Source organism: Penicillium lagena (genome assembly GCF_028827675.1).
Source record: "Penicillium lagena strain IBT 129212 chromosome Unknown utg000002l_segment0_segment0, whole genome shotgun sequence".
NCBI classification, from domain to species: Eukaryota; Fungi; Ascomycota; class Eurotiomycetes; order Eurotiales; family Aspergillaceae; genus Penicillium; species Penicillium lagena.
Window position 1 is genome coordinate 3,576,209 of NW_026623223.1, and position 15,721 is coordinate 3,591,929.

At 49.0% G+C, this 15,721-nt stretch overlaps 8 protein-coding genes across 8 annotated transcripts; 4 read left to right on the forward strand and 4 right to left on the reverse strand.

The window, feature by feature from the left end:
* Positions 1 to 1,412: 1,412 nt before the first annotated feature.
* On the forward strand, positions 1,413 to 2,018 carry N7510_004244 (uncharacterized protein; the record flags this gene model as incomplete). The annotated part of the gene is made up of 1 exon (XM_056976170.1): positions 1,413 to 2,018. The coding sequence occupies one exon, from the start codon at positions 1,413 to 1,415 to the stop codon at positions 2,016 to 2,018; it is 606 nt and encodes a 201-aa protein (XP_056836126.1).
* A 470-nt stretch (positions 2,019 to 2,488) lies between these two features.
* N7510_004245 (Dabb family protein) lies at positions 2,489 to 2,979 on the forward strand (the record flags this gene model as incomplete). Its single annotated transcript, XM_056976171.1, has 3 exons — positions 2,489 to 2,554; positions 2,644 to 2,754; positions 2,779 to 2,979. 3 exons carry the CDS (start codon positions 2,489 to 2,491, stop codon positions 2,977 to 2,979), a joined length of 378 nt encoding a protein of 125 aa, XP_056836127.1.
* Positions 2,980 to 3,273: 294 nt separating this feature from the next.
* Positions 3,274 to 5,546, reverse strand: N7510_004246 (uncharacterized protein; the record flags this gene model as incomplete). The annotated part of the gene is made up of 2 exons (XM_056976172.1): positions 3,274 to 5,373; positions 5,436 to 5,546. The coding sequence occupies 2 exons, from the start codon at positions 5,544 to 5,546 to the stop codon at positions 3,274 to 3,276; spliced, it is 2,211 nt and encodes a 736-aa protein (XP_056836128.1).
* A 385-nt stretch (positions 5,547 to 5,931) lies between these two features.
* N7510_004247 (PalH/RIM21 family protein) lies at positions 5,932 to 8,270 on the reverse strand (the record flags this gene model as incomplete). Its single annotated transcript, XM_056976173.1, has 2 exons — positions 5,932 to 8,060; positions 8,165 to 8,270. The coding sequence occupies 2 exons, from the start codon at positions 8,268 to 8,270 to the stop codon at positions 5,932 to 5,934; spliced, it is 2,235 nt and encodes a 744-aa protein (XP_056836129.1).
* A 646-nt stretch (positions 8,271 to 8,916) lies between these two features.
* On the reverse strand, positions 8,917 to 9,212 carry N7510_004248 (alpha/beta fold hydrolase; the record flags this gene model as incomplete). The annotated part of the gene is made up of 2 exons (XM_056976174.1): positions 8,917 to 9,101; positions 9,164 to 9,212. 2 exons carry the CDS (start codon positions 9,210 to 9,212, stop codon positions 8,917 to 8,919), a joined length of 234 nt encoding a protein of 77 aa, XP_056836130.1.
* Positions 9,213 to 9,255: 43 nt separating this feature from the next.
* On the reverse strand, positions 9,256 to 10,208 carry N7510_004249 (alpha/beta fold hydrolase; the record flags this gene model as incomplete). The annotated part of the gene is given in 5 exon segments (XM_056976175.1): positions 9,256 to 9,595; positions 9,657 to 9,766; positions 9,824 to 9,976; positions 9,995 to 10,047; positions 10,124 to 10,208. The coding sequence occupies 5 exon segments, from the start codon at positions 10,206 to 10,208 to the stop codon at positions 9,256 to 9,258; spliced, it is 741 nt and encodes a 246-aa protein (XP_056836131.1).
* An 823-nt stretch (positions 10,209 to 11,031) lies between these two features.
* On the forward strand, positions 11,032 to 12,295 carry N7510_004250 (uncharacterized protein; the record flags this gene model as incomplete). The annotated part of the gene is made up of 5 exons (XM_056976176.1): positions 11,032 to 11,298; positions 11,358 to 11,531; positions 11,585 to 11,916; positions 11,974 to 12,061; positions 12,122 to 12,295. The coding sequence occupies 5 exons, from the start codon at positions 11,032 to 11,034 to the stop codon at positions 12,293 to 12,295; spliced, it is 1,035 nt and encodes a 344-aa protein (XP_056836132.1).
* Positions 12,296 to 14,111: 1,816 nt separating this feature from the next.
* N7510_004251 (major facilitator superfamily domain-containing protein) lies at positions 14,112 to 15,635 on the forward strand (the record flags this gene model as incomplete). The annotated part of the gene is made up of 2 exons (XM_056976177.1): positions 14,112 to 15,320; positions 15,384 to 15,635. The coding sequence occupies 2 exons, from the start codon at positions 14,112 to 14,114 to the stop codon at positions 15,633 to 15,635; spliced, it is 1,461 nt and encodes a 486-aa protein (XP_056836133.1).
* Between the last annotated feature and the right edge of the window lie 86 nt (positions 15,636 to 15,721).

Consider the following 15,721-nt stretch of genomic DNA (forward strand, 5'->3'; position numbering starts at 1 on the left):
GGTCTGGAAATTGCAATGCTCTTTTCTAAACAACCAAGAACCGAGCTTTCAGTTCTCTGAATTTGTCCATGTTTCTGGGGCATATTCGGGGATGGCATTGCGGGGTAAAGTTATCCGGTTGGCTCGGAAAACTATCCCTGTCGATCGGATATGTTACTCTTGACACAGCTCGCCAAGAGACAGTCAAAGAGGAATGCTGCTCTAATCTATGCATATTTGAGGAAGTGTTTGGCATTGAAGGAATTGAAGACCATGAGTGCTGTTTAACACAAATCTGGAAACGAGTTTCGCGGGACGTTATTGAACTGGAGTAAAGGGAGTGCTACCTGTCCGCCTGGAAATACTCTTATTTGAGTCTTTGCTGTTATTATGTCTTCTCTAGTAATTAAGAGTCCCCGGGTGTGCGGGGCCTTCCGTGAACGAACTAGGGCTTTTGGGCATATAGGAAATGGGACAATCAGAATATGCCCAAAGGATCCGGGAGGTAGGGCTGATAAGTCGGGATATGCTCGATATTGAAGTATTGTTTCTTCTTACCTACTCTCCGAGTTCCGATTTCGCAGGAATGGGCATCCTTTTCATGGATTGAAGCATACCTTTGAGCGTGGTTCGTTAGAACTGTATTTAGGGCAGATCTGTTTGGCACTAGCAGCCACATCCGACGAATGTTTTTTTTGGAAACGGGAAGCTTCGGTCCGCTAAATGCATCATGTGGGTCCCCCCAATTCACCATCGCATTCCTTTAAACTCCAGATTTGCTGCAGTGCAACGTCCTTCTACCTGACGGATAAAAGTATTCGCAATTTAGCAATAAACTGGTTATGACTATTGCTGGCATCCGAATAATACGGTTTTTCAGCACTCCCAAAAAAATGCTGCTCAGTCTGCTCGGCAATAACGGATGTTGCCAAGACTTTCGACTAGGGCTAGAGACAAACTAGTCCACCCTAAGACAACAAAGCGCCTGGGCGCCAGAGCCTCAGCATGGTAAAATCTTGCGAGTCAGACGGTGGCGTTGGCTATTTTTCCCGACCCAACTAAGCCTGCCGCAATAAAGGGGCGTACCATGCATCCTGGGTATACAAAGTGGCTGCTCATCTCAAGCACGACCCAATCAACAGACGCCCTAATGTCCTCGGTGGCTTTTCTGGCCAGGCTAATCAGGAACTGAGGCATTCGCTTGGAGATCAGCGCAGATTGTAGTTAGTTAAGTCTCTGAGGCTTCGACTAAATCAGTGAGAGACCCGAGCCGGGGTACGCCGTGGCTTAAAATCCTCAGGTCTCCCTTCGATGGGAAACACTTCAAAAATAATTTTCCCTTTGCCTTTCATTATTAGCGCTGCAGGTTTGTGTTCATTTACACCACGAGATTTTCATTTGTTGCCTAGCACCACAACGGCCATAAATTCACAATGCACTTCACTGCCTTTCTTACCACAACCCTCGGCGCCCTGGTTGCGGCTGATGGCACCACCATTGTTCCCGAATTTGCAGCCGAGTGGGCTACGGATGTCACCATCTTGCCATATGCCAGCACAGCTGCCAGCGTGGCTGGAATAAATGCGCTGTACACGACATACCAAATCAAATGTTTGGACGACGCCCCCAAAGCAGAATGCCAAATTGATACCCCGTGGACTCTCATTGAGGGACCTGGAACCTACAGCTTGACTGGCGTCTATACCCGTTGGGGTAGCGGCGACGTCGACCTTACTGCCACTCGGCAAATCGACTGCACCTTCACTTCCAGCTCATTGTCCGCGTCCTGCTCCGCTAGCTACAAAGCTACCGGTACAATTGGGAGCATTTCTTACTCGACTTCCACTTCCCTTTCCACGTCGCCTATCCCGACAGACTCCATTACCTACATCGCTATGCTTGTCACCGCGGGCGGCAAGTCTTTCACTGAACCGCAAGCCACGCAGACCCCCGGCGCCGCTTTCGCTGCTGCGAAGCCTTTGATCACGGCCGCACCGCTGGGTGCTGTCGCCGCCGTGGCCATCGCTGCGTTGTTCTGAGCTCAAGTGCCCTGAATATTCAGAAATGAAAAGCTTCGCTACGAAACTGGAGCACAACAGGAACATTAGATAATATGTGAGATGGATATAACTTTGCTGATGATTAGTGCATATACGATTTAGAGGGAGGATTTATTTTATTGTACATAACATGTTTTCATTCAACGAGGAAATTTGCAACTTCCATTATTAGTCTGTCTTCCAGGGTATTCTTCATGCGTATTATAGCAGCTACTGTACCAACCGGTGTTTCCTGCCTTGCGAGTCAAAATATGCATTTATCCAAAGATATCTCAAATCTTATTTCTATCCTATCTTCTATCCTATCACTTAGTTTCGATAAGGCTTAGGATTGCGATATAGATCATCACGTGTTCAGTAGTTGGTCTCTACCCCGCGGCTAGAAATACTTTCATCTCATTCCTCTCAACTCAACTCCGTTGCCAACCCACTCGAGGTAGTCGAACAAGATGTCAATTACCCATATTGTTCTTTTTCAATTCAAGGAAGGTGTTAGTCCTGAAGTTGTGAACGATGTATGTAATGTGATCTTTGAAGCAACATCTCCGCTTCTTATTTCTGAGACATTCTTCTGAAGGCATCACACTAATCTATACTTATCAAGGTCTGCGAACGCATGCTTGGTTTAAAAGACAATTGTATCCACCCTTCGTCCCAGAAGCCATATATTAAATCGTCGTCGGGTGGCCGGGATAACTCGATTGAAGGGGCCCAGGTGAGTTGATGTTATCTCGTATAGTATGAGAATCCCTTGGCAGCTTTACTGATCAGTGTTATGAGAAAGAATGGGATTAGCCATGCATTTGTCGTGGAGTTCGCGAATGCTGCAGATAGAGACTTTTATATTGAGAAGGATCCTGTGCATCTGGCATTTGTCCGCAGCCTTGATGGAATTATTGAAAGGGCTCAGGTCATTGACTACACGCCTGGAGTGCTCTAGAAGTATATAGAAGACTTATATACATGCACTATAAACGCGCCATGATAGGTGTGCAGGGTAGAATAGACGAACGGGTTCTACAATAACAGCAGCTAATGGCTTTGTATAGTGTACGTCCCAGACGTCTCAAATCAGATTTGTATAGGTAATCCCCCAAACACCAACCACATATAGTGACCGTGGCATGAATCTACCCCTAGCCGTGCGCTCATGCAGAGGGGACGACAAGACCCTTGTACCGTATGAAGATAAAGGATTGTGTTCTACAAAGTATATAGGCAGAGCGATCTCATTTCAAATCTCCTGCGAGTCCAACCCCCAGATCTCCCAATGCTTCAAGACATCCCATCCGACCCGACGCAGACGGCGACGGAGAACGTATTCGTCCTGCATGATGACGTGGGAGAGACAGCCATAGACTTGGAAGCGTGGTTCGCGCGGTTCATCCGCTTCAGAGTTAGATGGCTGGGTCGCGCTGCTTTCATTGCTTTCATTGCTTTCATCGTCGTCTCGGGAGCGTTTTCCCAATGTTGATGGGGGATGATTGGGGTTTGGAGTGGTTTGGGAAGAAGGAACAACAGCAGGGGATTTCGTCGCGATGGGATTCGTGTTGGTATTTCCGGGGGTGGTATTTTCGGGTTGAGGAGCAGTACGTTGTTGTTCAGGGCCAGCGCTGCTGGGATCATTCGTGGGGTTGGGGTTTCCATTTGTTGCCTCTGCCGACTGATCACCAGCAGCGTTGGGGTCAGGTTCGTTCTCCGGAGGGGACAGGGGTGCCTTGTAGAATTCTCGCAGTTCAAAGGCTTTCCAGCCGAGACCAACGATCTTTAACTTCCCGAAGATCTGCTCATTTGCCATGTCGTAACTCATCATCTCCATAAGTATCCGATCGTCAATATCAACAACATCTGCCATGCTCTTGGCATTGTTCATTAAATCCAATGCCGCCTTGCTGAAACGACCCGGAAAGTTTTCTTGGACATGCATAGTCTTGCCTGTTCGGGGCATCGTGGTATTTGACGCGCCAGACTGAGGTGCCGCAGAGCCCGCTGGAATCAAGAGTCGCAACGCGACCAATTTGCGGAGAAAGGGGACTAGTAAGCCCAAAGACTCCATACTAGAAAACTCTGTGGCAAGCGCTAGTTGTTCTAAATTCGGGCAGCTGTGGACTAGACGGGCGATCATTGTCGTGGAAAGCGGCCACCGAGAAGAGAGAAGGAGATGGCGCAATGACGCACCATGGTTTGTTGTGATGTTGGCAATGTAACTATCCCGAATATTCAGCTGCAAGTTCGTCTGGCTTGCGGGGGAAGCCATGGCAGTTGGGGAGTTGTCTGCCGTCCCATTGGCCGCCCCGGGATTCTCTGATACCGGTGGCGTGAGGGCAGATGAGGCTGGGCCCATCCCGGGCCGAGGGGAATTGAGATAATCGCTGAAATCCGAGGTCATGTTTACGAAGTATAACTTTTCCAGACCGGAGAAGTTCCCAAGGAACTCCGAATTTCGTTTCGAGACCGCGTCCATGCGAATGCTTCTGATCTTCAGTTTTTGGTGTGGCACGACGGTCGGCCAGCTGCTGTCCACAAAAGTGTTGACTAGGTTGGAGCTTTCCGCGCCACTGAGAAAGGTAACGTCTTCGACGGTGGTCGGATCAAACGCGATATTAAATTCCTCCGTGTGAAAAGCGTACAAATTCGAGAACGACATCTTCTTAACCGCAAGGGGTTGTTTGGCGGCGATAGATTTTCGGAAATAATCGTGTAGCGAGACACTTGGCTCCTGTGCAATGCGCATGCGCGGCGACCAATGCAATCTCAGATCGCGGAGTTTTTTGCTCTTCCAAAGAAGGGTGGCAATGTCATCGGGATAGCAGAGCGGATCGATGTCGGTGATTTTCAAGCATCGCAGGTGCGGCATGGGCGGCAGCACGAACGTAGGCTGCGGGTGTCGACTGGACGGGAATCGCACGGTCAGCGAGGTCAGCCGTGGCAGCTGGGTGAGCCCCGCGTAGACCGTATCGAGCATCTTAGTGTTGAGCTCCCAGCTAAAGCTCTCCAAGCTGGTCATCCGGTCCACCGCCGCTCGCACGGCAATGTTCAGCATCATCGACGAGTCCGGTACCCGGCCCACGCGGGCGTGTTCTTCCAGCTCGTGTTCCTTCCAGTCCCCGCGCAGGGTCATTGATCGCACCAGTGTCGCATAGGGTCGAGTGATCACCGCATTGAGACCCATCGTGAACGGGCTGCCACTGCCGATACCCTCTGGTTGTTCGCCGCGGTAGCGTATTCGATCGTAGGAGGTCAGCGTCAGGCTTCGGTAAAGCTGCGGAAGGGCCATGTAATTGAGAACACGGCATGTTCGACATAGTCGCGCGAGGTCGCCGGTATCCTCGACCTACAAACAAAATTTCGGTGGTCAGTCTGCCTTCTTGGGTCTCGTGTTCGCGCAACTCTCACATTCAAGACGATCTCGGCGATCAGGTTTAGTGGCAGCACCATCAACGACGAACCGCCCGGCCGGTCCATCGCGATGCTAGCATCAAACATGTTCTGGTTGACAGCCGCCATGGTGCGACGCCCGGAACAAGCGGCGCAGCATGGGATGGAAGGGTGGATGGATGGGATGGACAGACCGAGAGGGTCGCAAGATCAGCGCATAGACGCCCCGGATCTCAAGTTCCCGAGCAAGGCATAATGACACGGCTTGGTAATCCACTCCATTGCCGTCACTTAACGTTAACTAATGAATTGTTCAATAGAATCCGGTGCATTGGAATTACATATATCCAGGACTATTAGTTAATTATAAATATATAAAGATGAATGTCCAGTCCAGATAATTACAACAAGAACCCAATATTCCGGGACTCCGCGCTCAGCCAATAAATGATGGTCCAGTAACACCAATAAAATTTCCGTCAGAGTAAGCACTTGCCTGCAGTGCAGTTTTCACCTACTGAGGTCGAGGGTTCGGTTCTGTTTGCGAGTCAGGCGGCAGATGCGGCCCCTCGGTTCTCGCTTCCGAAGCAGTGGTCTCCGTCCAGCTGCTCTGGTCGTCCGGTACGGCACGAGCATCGACAGAGCTACGAGCCACATTCTCGTCAACTAGAGCCGCCGTTTCGGGGTCATAGCGGAGAACGTAATTCCTATCTGCTCTCTGCACCTCTGCATCGGTCCAGGGCGCAGACGCTTGTGGCTGGGAGGGGATCACCCTCACTGGTAGATCAGAGCGATTATTGGGACGGCTGTCTCGCGGTTCGCGGGACGGCGACGGGTCCAGAAGCAGGTTCTGAGGCGACCACGTTTGCTGATTCCGTCGTCGGGCCGGGATGACAGTAACTGGTAATGGGGTTTCAGCAGTCTGCGGACCAGAGCCTGGTCGTCCGCTGCGACCGAGCGAGAAGAAATGCCCCGCCCTAGACCGGGAGGTGTGCGGCTCGTGTTCATCCCCAAACGAATCGGAGTCTCGGGCATTTGGAGGATGCTCTTCCCCGGCCTGCGCAGAAGCGACCTCTCTCGGGAGAGACGCTCGTCTACGTTTAAATGGGTTGAGTAGAGATCGCCATCGTGGATCGGGGTGGACAATCTGTGGTGATTGCTCCCTGGTTTCTTGAACAGAAAATCGCGGATCCGCTGTATCTGCTGGCGTTCCCTCAATATCCGGCTCTTTGGCTTCTTCCGATTCCTCCTCTTCCTCCATGTGTGGCATGGCAACGGGAGGCGTAGAGCTAGAAACCGGGTGATAGCGAACATTGTACACGGTGCTTGCGGCACTTGTAGTTTCGGCGCGACTGACCGGTGTGACAGTGGCCGGAGGTGGTGTAGGGCGATGATTATTTTGGCCTCTTGGTGCTGAGGTGACGTTTTGGACCTGGCTCTGGACGCCAGAGCCCCAATTCCGGGGGCCACGGGGGATACCTACACGAGTGCGTAGAGGACGATGAGCCAAGCCTATCATGCCGCCCCATCCCGAGGAGGCACCGTTACCGCCGCCTTTGTCATACCCATGTGTCGTGTAGCGGGGCCAATCCACCTCCTCAGACGGGGTGACCTCGAGCATCTCGTCACCGTCGAAGATCTCCCTCCCGAGAATTCCATCTTTGGTTTCATCACGCTCGAGGGCTTCGATCCGCTCTACCCATTCCCACACCACAACGCTCGCGGCGGCTGATCCGACCCATCTAATGTAGGTACCCCAGCCAGCGATTTCAGGTCTTGCAATATCCAAGACAAAGAAGACGACGGGAATCAAGATTGCAGACAGTGATAATAGCGCCACTAGGCAGATATTGCGCATCTTGGGATGGAAAAAAGCGTAGCGATGCTTTGAGATAGAGTAAAAGATCACCCACGCCGCATAGAGCAGGTTCAGTGCAAGTTCGAAAAGGTAACTGAGAGCCGGGATCGCGTCATCGTACAATCTCGGGTGTGTTGAGGTGTTTTTGAAAAAGAAGTTTTCCAAAATGCTAAAAGTCGTGTCCAGCACGATCAAGGCGAAGCCCGCCCATTTGATCATGACTTTTTCTTTATGTCGCGGGAACAATCGAATCAGGGTCTGTACCTGGGCCAGCCAAAGGAAGGTACTGGAGATGACATGCACGATGCGAATCTCTATACCATCAATCACCTCTTCCGATAGAGCCTCGGCATCCGAGTAGCCATAGTCATACTGTTGCTCGGCCACTCGAAATGAGTCTGCTGTTGCAATGGTGAGTGAGACAGCGACAAGGAGAGCAGCCACTTTCTGCAACCATGGCCGACCACCGACTCCCACCACCGAGGAGTTGCCGCTGTAGGAACCACTGATCATGCCGTGTCGCCCGAGAAAATTCGCGCCACCGCCGGGGCCGCCGACGTAGAACGTGCGTGGAGTAATAAGAAGGATGATGACGAGGAGATAGCTGACGACAGTTGCACAGGCGATGGCATATAGTTGCGGAGTAATCGAGGAATAGAACGGGTCGCGAGTGTCGAGCACGGCTGAAACATGGACCATGTCGGTAGCCTGGCTGGTGCAGATCGGCTCGAAGACAGCATTATCGGTGATAGTAATGACATACGACCGGTTCACATGGATGTACCCTGGGAATGGTTCGAGTGTGAGCAATTTGAAGATCCTAAAAAGGGCACAGGGGAGGTTCGGAGCCGTCGCAAATCAGCCCCTGGGCATGGATAGGGCATAGTACCGTTGCTAGGAAGGAGAAACGGGGTGCAGCCTGACTCATACGTCTTGGTTGTCGTTGTAGTCGGCTGCGCCCAAATCTGGCGGGGGGCCAGAAGGTCTTCAGCCATGATCGATCACTTATCAACGGCTCACGTCGCCAGCCACGGAAAGCGCATAAATCATAGAGCCGGTTCCACCGGCGAGTATTGAAAGCGCGCGACCTCGAGAATTCAAGCTTCCATGCTGGGGTGGCCTGGGTTGCGGCGCGTATAAACGGGGGCGGGTCCGAATTCGAGGGAGGCGAGGGATTTGCAGGGAGCAAAGGCTTCGGGCGCAGGGAGCGCAACGAGGGTGATGGTCAGGGTGGTGGTCACAAAAAGTCTACCAGGCTCGAATCACAAGAATGATCCAGACCAGTCGGCGAAATAATGTGACAGGAAGGCGAAGCCCAGCAATGTGGGTCGAAGGCCGAATGATCTAGGATTCCGCCACCGCAGTTAATCCGGCTGGGGCGTTCCCGTGACTGGCCATGGCGCATTTATGTGGTCCCTGGGTATTCGAATATAGATTCACTGATACCAATGATAATTCAGCTGTAGAATCAATTAAGAAGACAGAAGTTTCAAAACTATTGAAACATCAACACGTGTATATTGGTAAAAATCCAACATCAGAATTTGATCCTATGCCTCCATAGGAAAAAGACAATATAACCACTCTGTCAAAATCCTATTGACTTTTCCAGGATCCTCCCACAGAGCCCAATGTGATGCATTAACCTCCTTCAATGTCAGTCAATGTCAGTTGCGGTATGAAGCGCTCCATTCCTTTGCTTAGCCGGGGCGGTAGCGCTTGGTCTTGTGGGGCCAGGATGAAAAGCACGGGAACATGGATTGTAGAGCCATTGAGGCTAGTCATTTCGTCATAGTGATTGATCTCGCGGGTGCGGTAGTAGTTTACTGACAAGTTAATTGTCAGTTGTCTAAATCGTCAGGAAGAGAAGAAGTGGGAACGTATATACAAGGCGCCCCTAGGCCGTGGTGTTGAAATCCGTCCACATAAAAATCCATTTCCTAGAATATAATCAGTCTATTCTCTCCCAGGGGAAGTCAATTAATAAACCTCATCCGTTAATAACCCTGATGGCTTCAATCCTGCCATTTTATCTATCATCAACCCAGAATATGCGTCCCAGGCCAGGTTTCCCTGGTTGTCGCGACCACCAAACATAGCAACAAGAAATGGCCGGATGCCATCCCTTGACCGAAAAACTCTCTCCAAATTACCATTCTTGAATTGCAGCTGATATGCAAAATTTGGTAGGACGGTTTTTGAGAGTTCTTCTAGAGGGATATACTTTCCCTGAGAAGGGAAGTAGGGAACACAAATGGCGATTACATGCGAAACGAGCGAAGGATACCAGAGGGCGAGGCGGTAGGCAAGGTTGGCTCCCCTGTATTAGTACGGGTAATTAATTATAAGTTCTTTTCTTCACGTTTCGTTTCTGTTCTTACCAGTCATGTCCACAGGCAATAACCCTCTCTACCTTGAGATGAGCAGCCAGTTCCTTAACATCCTCGGTTAGAGATCGATAGCTGTAGGATTCAACCGTAGTCGGGGCATCCTAGTGAGTATGTCAGTATCTTGAAGCTCAACCAGAGAACCTATGTCGGAGACCAACCGTTTCTCCGTATCCAAGACAATCTATTGCAATTACATGGAATCTCAATTGAAGGAGGATCGGAATCTGGTATCGCCATCCCACGGCCAGATCCGGGAAGCCATGAAACTTTCCGCAAGAAGTCAGCAGTTTTTCACATGAGTGCAATTTTTCCTTGAAATGTCAACATACTAAGAATATAGTTCCTTGTGTTGGGCTGCCTGTAGGCATTCCCTCTAAATAGCCTGTGTTGTAGAACCAGATATTAGAATGAATTATACTTTCTATGGACTTAACCATCACCATGCTAGGCCTACTTACTGTATGTTTTTCCATTAAGCTGTGCAGTGCAGCGGCGGACGCGATCGTCGTTCTGGACGTTGGTTTTGTCGACATTAGTGGCCATTATACCTTTTTAATAGGTTGTTGCTTCAGACCCTTATTGTTGCGGTGTGCTGCTGTTTAAGTGATTTCAACCTCCAAGTCATAGGGTAGATGCTAGTCTATTCTAGTGTATTTTGCGAATACTGCTCGCATAGATAGGCAAATAATAATGATCTAATCTCACCGTCTGTCAGCGCGGCGGACTGCCGTAGATCATTGCCCTAAACGCCCTATTTTGCGAAAGCTTAGTACCTTTAAGGCCTCCCATGGATGAACTCACATTACATGATCATCTGGCTGGAGACCAAACATGCCTTCAGCCGCACGAAGATTGGTTCAGACTATAAGACAATTTATTCTCCCCGAAGATCCCAACATCGCAGTGTAAAACATTGGCAAATGCCCCTTCGCACAGAGAATCGAATCAGCCACTTAACAAAATAACGAAGATGGTCGGCGCCATCAAAAGCAACCGCTGTGGCACATGCAAAGACAGGAAAGTGAAAGTATGACACCTGGACTAATCCGAATCTGTATTGTGCTGATGGACAAGTACCTAGTGTGATCTAGCCTGGCCCGTATGTGGACCTTGCAAGCGCAGTAATCGTCTGTGCCCTCCACGCCCGTCTCTCAAGATTATAGACGACGGTCAACAGGTGGCCCTGAAACGACTGGGGAAAATACTACCTCCAAAACCCACCACAGTTCTGTTCGGGAATCAAAGTGCACGTACAGATGTGATCTTATCTGGCAAGAGCTCGTCACCGTGTGATATTTGGCTAAATCAACAAATGCCACTGTCTGCATCGGATCGACTTTCTTACACACTGATTAATTCGCTGTCTATGGAGAACCAATCGTGCAGTCTGAAAACATTAGGAACATTCATGTGGCGGATTCCGCAGCGATTAAGCTCGAGTGCAGCGCTGGCCGGAGTAACCTCGTGCCTTCTCGCTTCGCACGACGCAGTGGTTCGAGGGAACCGACGCTCGCGAATTAATGCCCACTTATACGCTCGGGCCTTACGCAGATTGCAACGCGCCATTGAAGACCCGGAAGAACGGTTATCTTCTAATACATTATGCACGGTACTTCTCTTCCAACGAATTGAGGTATGTTTTCGGTTCTATGACAACTAAGCTTGCTCTTGACGAGCCTAATGCGAGGACAGGCAGTGTTTGGGGAGTGTTTTGCTCCTATACATCAGTCGTCTTTGCAGAACTGGCGGAAACATGGCGAGCTCGTTCATGCGTCGGGATTAGCTGCTCTCGTGCAGGAGAAAGGTCCACCCAAACCAGAGGATAAATCCGATGTTTTCGTCATAATTGATAGTCATGCCTGTATTGTATGCAATCACTTCTTTCTCGTGCTTTACAGATTTTAGCTAATCAAACCTAGATTCATCAAGCTCTAGTTCAGGGAAAAGTCTGCTTCCTTGCTTCCAAAGAATGGGAAGCTGCTCTCGACAGCATTGAGGGTCGAACAGATATTCAAATTATATTCTACCAAATCCTGCGGCAGATGACGCTTTGGCCCGCACTCCTTGACAAGAAAAAATTAACCCTCTGTGACGGAGATCTAGCTACCAATCTATCTTCACTCTTAAACGCAGCACAAAGAGTACAGGCTGCTATGTACGACATTGGCCATGATCTTGACACGTTAATTGAGACTCGTCGAGTCTGTCGGAAGACACCGTCTACCTGCTTGTCGGACCTAGTCAGCGAGATGTATGAGATGGATGACACTATGGTTGGAGTAGTTCTATGCTATCATGCAATGTATAGCATTATAGTGCTCCGGATCATTTGGTCCGTGACGGATGTTCTCCACCGGATCGTGCTCGAATTCGATATTCTCCATCTATGCAAGCGGGTATGGATGCTGGTAGAGCATGGTCGTCAGTGTATGCCCCTTGGACTCCCGATCTTGCAGAGCGCTCTCATGATGACTATGGAATCTGTGGACTTGGAGGCGCAGGAGAGCATTGTTGAGATTACAAATGAGCTGGACAGATTCCACGAGCCAGGACGGATTACTTGGACCAGAGAGGCACTCATCAAGAAGGCCATGGTTTATCGAGGAGATTTTTCTATCTATCATAATTAAGACTCTCTCTTCAACATTTTCACTTTCCTTGCAAGATTTCCTTCTACATGTCCTTAACATGCTTTCCAGTGAGTGTTGCACCAATCGTTTTGATGTCATTGCAGAAAGGCCCATGCTAGAATCATACTCTATGTAATTGCTGAGAGTCTTCCGTGTCTTTTGCTATATTGTAGACGGTGCTTTCCTAGCTGCCCAGTATGAATGATGGCTTGAAAAAAAAAAAAAAAAAGCAGAAAACAAAAGTGCTCTGTCTATCATCCAAAAAAATTGCACCAGCAACTCATGGCCCTGGTCTTTTCCATTGTACATAGAGCGTTGGATAAGCGAAGAACAAACTCGAAATTGTCATGCAAAGACCCGCAAATAATTGCACACGCCACCACTTGATATGTCCGTCGCTGTATTCAATCAACCCCCCTTGCGATTGGGCTCCCAATCAGCATGCCAACTGCCACTACAGTCCAAAGCTTTCCGGTGCCAATACCTATCACGGTCACTGATGGAGCTAAGCGAGGCACAATCACACCACGCATGGCGACAATGGCACTCGAAAATGAACTCCCATGCGATATACCAGATGATCAGACTCACAGGTGACACGACAGCAAACTAGCAGAAAAGCACGATAGCAGTGCTGGCTACTGCCAACCCACACGTCTCGATTGGACCAATGGCAGCCGCGAGAAGATCGAATAAGAGTCGCCCAAACACGCAGGCGCCGTTCGCAATTGAAACCAAATAAAAAGCGAGATTGGGGTTGTGCATGTCGCCAGCAGTCGTGCCAAAGATGGGCAAGTACAACATTGGAAGATAAAATATCGTTGCGCTGAAACAGCACAAAATAGAATAGACAAGGGCCTTGTCAATAAAGGCAGAGGTGTCTATCCAGGCTCGTATCACATGGCTTCTACTCTGCCTGTAGACCCCCAGAACTGGACTAGAAAAAGGAAACGCAGTGAAAATTATGAAGGCGATCGTTTGAATTGCCCAGGAAAGCCAGCTGTCGCTACTAGCTGTCGGAATACGATCGTTAAGAAGAATTCTTGTAAAGAATGATATTCTGCCCAGTATACATCAACGACGTAAGGCCGTGAGTCCTTTACATATCGACCATCTGAAGGGTTCGGCGGCCCCGCTTATACCCACTCGTTTCTTCGGGATGTCCGATCATTCTAGCCAATGAATGTGGAAGCCAAGAGAGCTTGTAGATAAGAGGCCAAAGCCTCCCTTGGGTTATCTTGGGTAGGTGATAACAATTATATCCTCTATATATCTGGGTCGAATTGCGCTGTCCGATACTTCGGACACTCTGTGCGTTGTCTGGCTGAAACACTCTGGCAGACAAGTGTCCTTGTTTTTCTGTTGTGCTTGATTAGAACTGGCTCCGACAGAAAATAATGCCTTCAAGGGCTGAGAGTACTGACGATCAGGAATGGCCACCTGGTACTGTTCTCCTGGAAGGTGAGTGGCTCTCCATCATAACCCCATAGTGTACGCGTTGATTTGTGTACGCTCTGTTTAGATCTACGAGGTGCATCTGGAGATGTGATTATCCTCCAGCCGACTCCTACAAGAAATCCAAATGACCCTCTGGTGTGCTTCAAGAACACCAATTAATGAAAACCAATGTTGCTGACTAGGATGCAGAACTGGAAGCTCTGGGAGAAATACTTGAATTATGGCCTTGTTCTCCTATATTCTCTTCTGGTTTTCGCAGTGTGTGTCTTATCTATCCTAAAATCTCCATTCTCCTCGTGCTGTTCTGACAATGTTTTTGATTGAAAGAATTAACGCTGCCACCCCTACTTGGGCCCCAATGCATAGGCAACTTGGTTTCAGCTATGCAATTCTACAAGACAGTTACGCGGCCGGCTCAGCAACACTTTGTGTTGGAGCGTTATTTTTCATTCCTATTGCGTTGAAATTTGGTCGACGCATCGTTTATCTCATTAGCCTTTTCCTTCAATTCTTCGTTTCCATTTGGGCTGCAAAACTTGAGACAGTCGCAGATCTTGTCCTAGTCAACGCGTTTAACTGCTTACTTGGCGCACTTGCAGAAGCCATCGTTCAAATGACAATTGCAGATATCTTCTTTGTTCATCAAAGGGGCAGAATGAACTCGGTCTATGTCTGGGTCATGATAGTCGGATGTTCACTTGCCCCTCTAGTGGCTGGGTTTATTTCTAATTCCGAAGGTTGGAGATGGGTTTGGTGGTGGATGTCAATTCTCTTTGGGACCTGCTTGATTCTCTTTCTGTTCTTCTACGAAGAGACTAAATTTGTCGACTCGATGACAGGGGTTACTTTAACAAGATCCTCGATTCAGTTAAACCCCACACCCACACCCGCTGACATGGACAAGGACAAATATAATGATGATGTGGATCTCGAAGAAGGGATGAAATCAGAATTGACTCCTGAGGCAAGGATGGATGAAACGAAACGTCCCAATTTCACACAAAATATGACAGAAATCGACATCGACCCTAACATCCCGCGAAAAAGCTATCATGAGCGTTTAAAACCATGGATATCTTTTCCTGGACCGGTTAAAGGTTACGTGCGGCATGCATATCAGCCTCTCATTGTGATAGTACAATTTCCAGCGGCCTTGTACGTGTCTGTGCTATATGGACTAATCACTGCCGCATGGCAGGCAATGATTACTGTCATTTCTTCCGTTATGGCAGAAGCACCCTACAATTTTAATGCAGCACAAGTCGGTCTCATGTCACTAGCTCCGTTTATCGGCAACACTATTGGGAGCCTGATATATGGAACATTCAGCGATTGGTTAGCCCTGAGACAAGCAAAAAAGAACAGTGGAATTTTCGAGCCTGAGATGCGTTTGTGGACTGTCCTTGGGGCTACACCTTTTGCGCCGGCTGGTATACTGATATTTGGGTATGCCCTTGGAAATGGAGCGCCATGGATTGTCGTTGCAGTTGGTTATGCAATATATGGCTTTGGCATGGCTCCTGTGAGCAGTTCGGCGCTGACGTATCTCACTGATGCGTATACCAATGTGAGTGACAGGAAACATTACTGCGTGGTGTCGTGAGGAAGACTAATATAAGTCATTTACCAGATCGTTGCCGACTCTCTCGTCGGAGTGACTTTTATTCGGAATCTTCTAGCGACTGTCTTAGTCTTTGCTCTCACGCCCTGGATTGAGGCTGTGGGGATATCAAATGTCTTCTTGACCCTCTCACTTTTATCTCTCGCAGTGCTCGTTCCGGGTACCTTATTTTTCCTTTACTTTGGCAAGAGGTTGCGAATAAGAACTGCCTCAAGCTATCGCCATTATTCAACCGTTCAATTTGAGAACAGAAGTACATGAGTGCATGAGCACATATGGGGTAAATTGAGTGGTTTATTGTCGTGAATTTCTAATAGCAATTGTCCAATGCACTTAATTACCGCTAT